Source organism: Manihot esculenta, chromosome 1 (assembly GCF_001659605.2).
Source record: "Manihot esculenta cultivar AM560-2 chromosome 1, M.esculenta_v8, whole genome shotgun sequence".
NCBI lineage: Eukaryota > Viridiplantae > Streptophyta > Magnoliopsida > Malpighiales > Euphorbiaceae > Manihot > Manihot esculenta.
In genome coordinates, this window is record NC_035161.2 from 10,182,145 (window position 1) to 10,187,218 (window position 5,074).

At 37.7% G+C, this 5,074-nt stretch overlaps 1 protein-coding gene across 1 annotated transcript; it reads left to right on the forward strand.

Annotated features, from left to right (window-relative positions):
• Positions 1-3,405: 3,405 nt before the first annotated feature.
• LOC110607613 (uncharacterized mitochondrial protein AtMg00810-like) lies at positions 3,406-4,212 on the forward strand. The gene has a single exon (XM_021746760.1). It carries the CDS (start codon positions 3,406-3,408, stop codon positions 4,210-4,212), a length of 807 nt encoding a protein of 268 aa, XP_021602452.1.
• Positions 4,213-5,074: the final 862 nt, after the last annotated feature.

Below are 5,074 nucleotides of genomic sequence, written 5' to 3' on the forward strand. Positions count from 1 at the left end.
TGCAGCAGTCATATCTTCCTATTTAGGCAGCAAGATCTCAAAGAGATGCTCTTCCTCTTCTGCATTCAATATTCAAATTTCAAAAGAGGCTCCACCTAAAAAGGAATGTATGGAAAAGCATATCTTCCCCTTTGAAGATCAAAATTCGTGCATCCTTCCTATTCAGAAACAATCTGCACGCTTTCCTCTTCTGAGAGCCATCTGCGCGCCACCTTCCTTTTCTGCAACAACTTGGGCAGCAAGTTGCATATGGGCAGCATCTTGGGCAGCCTCTACACTAATTAGGAAGTAAGGTCAGCATCTAAACTTATTTAGGAAGCACAATCTGCACCTCCTTTCCTTTCTGAGACCAAACCGCACGCACCAACTTCCTTCCGCAGTGCATTTTCGCGCAGCCTTCCTTCTGAAGCCGAAAAGCGCGATTCTTTCCTTTTCAGACACATCTTGGGCAGAAAATACCTCTTGGGCAGTAAGTATGACCTAGGGCAACACTTCTCAACTATAAAAAGCCACATAAGGAGCCTCTACATGACCCTTAAGCTCCCCTTGGGAGACACCTACGAAATTCACATATCTTCTTCTACCTTTCTTCTTTTCTTTTATTTTTGGTTTTGTTTCAGCCATGAGAGGCTGAAATATTTTATTCTAGTTGAAGATTAGGTGATACTTTAGTTGTTTTATGGATTGGGAGACTTGATTAAATATTGTTAAACTTTTGGTTGTTCAATATTCATGCAATTTCATGCTTGATTTCAATATTGCTTTGTTCTTTAGATCTACGTTGATTCTTGATTGCAAAGTAATAATATGTTAGTTTGGATGATTTAAGTCCGTAATTGCTTGAGTTATTCAAACATAAGAACACTTGGGATAAAACCCAAGGAAATTGTTTGATCTAGCGTTATCTCCATACGTTTGGGTAGCTAGGATTGGATCTCTCTATTTCTTAATGCAATTGACAATTGTTTTGATGCCTAAGGCCCAAGGACGTTCCTTGGCAATTTGTTAATTAGTAATTAATTAGAGGACGTTCCCTAATTGGTTTAATAATAAGGAGAGATAATGGTGGTGAGAAGCGTCTTCCATCTCCATAACTAATCTATTGAATCAACCCAAAGGAAACTAAGTGTCAATGATCAATCCCAACAACTAAAGTGGATCCAATTCTTCAACTAGATCTTTCTTATTATTTATTTCTCTTTATTTTTATTATTTGCCTTATTTTTATTGCTTTTAGTAGTTTATTAATCAAATCAATCTCAAAACCCCCCCATTTTACTTACAGTTTAGTTGGTTTTAGTTTTATCTCGTTTTAGTTTATTTTGCTTTCCGTTTATTTCTCTTTCAGTTTTATCTCATTTCAGTTTTATCTCGTTTCAGTTTATCTCGTTTTCAGTTTTATCTCGTTTCAGTTTTATCTCATTTCAGTTTTATCTCGTTTCAGTTTATCTCGTTTTTAGTTTTCTTCTTTTGCAGTTTATTTTTATTTCAGTTTATTTTATTGGTCTTGATAAGGAAAATAGGTAAGTCTTCAATTCCCTGTGGATTCGATCCTTTCACCACTATCTGCAGTTGTAAATTGTTGATAATCAGAAATGTTATTTTTGACCGGCTTCGACAACCGCGAGTCAGTTAGGACATGACACACCATATTATAAATTGCATGGGTCTCATTTTGACTATAGTTCTTTGCGAGTTTTTGGATCTAAGTGTTTTCCGTATATATGGGACACAAAAAATCATAAGTTCGACCCTAAATCATGCTTATGTGTCTTTATAGGATATAGTGAAAAACACAAAGGGTACAAATGTTACAATCCTAAAACTAAGAAGATAATAATATCTAGGCACGTGAGTTTTGATGAAACAAGTTTTCCTTACAAGTCTGCATCCTCTAATAAACTGTTTGTTGTCCAGCTTATAGATTCATGGTTACCCCCATCTAAGAATAACAATTTTTCTATAAGTTCTGTTACTGGTACAGGTACTTCTACATTACCAGAAAATATTACAGCAGAGCATGAGAGTATGGTTCTGAGAAGTGCCTCTAGTACATCCACAGAACAGCAGGATGTTATCCTCGTACCTGAACTGCCATATGAACCTGTTCAAGCCACAACAACAGATTTCGTACCTGCTATTCCACCAGCAAATAACGCTCCACAACAGGATGATTTTTACGCAGACTTGTTGCCGCAACTACACATGACGACAGATCAAGAACCTGCAACATCTTCAACTTCTATTCCATCAAATTCAGCAGCATATACTGATGCCAATACACCAGCAGATGCAGCCTCTCTTACTGATTAAATTTCGAACTCCGAATCACCATCTTCAACTCCCAATTTCAGTGACTCCTCACCAGTAATTTCAGCTGCCGTTGATTCGGCGATCAGTCCCTCAGCAGTTCATACTGACTAAGGACTATTGACCTCAGCTGTTGGAACCTCCAATCAGAATTTATCTACTTCAGCTATCACATCTCCCGCAGAGAATTCAAACGATCAGAATCTGATTGCGGCATCGCACCCTCAACATTCGATGATCACCAGGTCATAATCAGGTATTGTAAAACCAAACCCCCGTTATGCTTTGCATGTGTCAATATCTTCTGATGTTCCACCCGAACCCAAGACTGTTAAAAGTGCTCTTGCACACATAGGTTGGAACCAGGCAATGTTTGAAGAATATCAAGCTTTACAATCTACTCACACATGGAAATTAGTTCCAAGACCAGCAAATGTAAATATAATAGGATGTAAATGGGTGTACAAAGCTAAACTCAACTCTGATGGGAAATTAGATCGATTAAAAGCTAGGTTAGTGGCCAAGGGGTTCCATCAAAAAGATGGTGTTGACTACACCGAAACTTTTTCCCCTGTAATAAAACCAGGAACCATTAGATTAGTTATATCTGTTGCTTTAGTAAAACAATGGCCAATAAGGCAATTTGATGTAAAAAATGCTTTTCTCCATAGTTTTATTACTGAAGACATTTATATGGAGCAGCCACCCGGAATGAAAGATCCCACTTACCCCAATCATGTTTGCAAACTCCAGCGTGCTTTATATGGTTTGAAACAGGCTCCAAGAGCATGGTTTAATCGGTTGAGTACTTTCTTACTAGATTATGGTTTTTTTTGTAGTTTAGCTGATCCTTCCTTGTTTGTCATGCATACATCGACAAGTATCTTGGTTCTACTAATCTATGTGGACGATATGTTGTTAACAGGGTCTTCTATGGCTCTAGTTCAGAATTTCTTGCAGGTTTTGAGTTCGGAGTTTTCCATGAAAGATCTAGGTCCGCTGCATCACTTTTTAGGGATCCAAGTGCAGACAACGGATTCTGGTTTACATTTAAATTAGACGCGATATGCTCACTCTATCTTGGAACGAGCTCAAATGGTGGATTGCCAGCCAATGCCAACTCCTCTTGTACAACGAATGGATGTTACTTCTGATACAACACCACTTGGTGATCCCACACACTTTCGTGGCCTTGTAGGCTCGTTACAATATTTAACACTTACTCGTCTCGATTTATCATATAGTGTCAACTATGTTTCACAATTCATGCACAATCCAACAATGTCTCACTTGAAATATGTTCGTCGTATTTTACAATATTTAAAAGGAACAATACATTATGGTCTTTCATTTACGGCAGATACATCACTTGCTCTTAGTGCTTTTTCAGATGCAGATTGGGCGGGTTGTCCAACCACACGGCGGTCCACTACCGGCTATTGTACGTTTCTCGGCGCTAATATCATCTCCTGGTGTGCAATGAAACAACACACTGTTGCTCGCTCTAGCACCGAGACAGAGTATCGTTCCATGGCTCACACAGTAGCAGAGCTCACTTGGCTTGGTTATCTCTTAGATGACTTGCGAGTTTATCCTACCAGGCCGCCAATTTTATATGGCGATAATCTAAGTGCGTTACACTTGACAGTCAATCCTGTTTTACACACACGAAGTAAACATGTTGCCCTTGATTATCACTATGTCAGAGAACGCGTTGCTCAAGGAGTTCTGATCACGAGATACATTCCCTCAGCATATCAAGTTGCTGATATATTTACCAAGTCAATGACAAAAACTCGCCTAGCACAATTTCGACGCAAACTCTATCTCCATCCTGGACACAGTTTGAGGGGGGATATTAGTTCAGGGAGTCATAAGGATGGTTCCACCTCTCAGGAGTAATAAGGTTGTTGTGCTAAGGCTTGAGTATTGGAGTGATAAGGGTTAATTTTGTAAATATTGTACAATTGAATGAGTCTTGTAATTAGAATTCTTAGGGTGATTCGTTCACTTACTGGTGATATTTTTTTCCATTATTCTCTCCAATTTAATAGGCAACTTTAGTTATCAATTCTCTTATTTAAATCATGTGTGTACTGTGAAGTGTAAAAATAACGAAGATTATATTCTTAAAAAACATCTCTTTTTCACTTTATTATCTACAGAGACCTACTTCTATCGCACTTTTGAAGTGCGGTAGATTTTTTTAAAAAAAGTTATTAAAAATTCTACCGCACTTCAAAAGTGTGGTAGAATTTTTTTTATTTAAAAAATTTTATTTTTTGCATTAACCGTTCTCTACTGCATTTTATAAGTGCGGTACTTCAAAAGTGTGGTAGAATTTTTTTTATTTAAAAAATTTTATTTTTTGCATTAACCGTTCTCTACCGCATTTTATAAGTGCGGTAGGCTCTACCGCACTTATAAAATGCAGTAGAGGGCTGATTCACCCTAATTCGGTAAATTTTTTCTCGCGGACCAGAGTTTGAGAAATATATATATTTTTTAACTTTATTTTGCAAAAAGCCCAAGATAACAAGTAAAAGAAAACAAGGTATTAAACTGTAGTCGCTAAAACTCTAACTAAGAACAACCTGAGCATAGCTAAGTAGCGACACATAAATGCTCACTAACTGATTTCTCTATGGCCTAAAGGAAGTCAGACACTATACGGCTTAGCCATATACACTCTAGAGGCACCATCGTAGCATGCATGCAGAAAACTCTAAACTAGTTGAGAGTTAGAATCAACTCCAAAACAGCT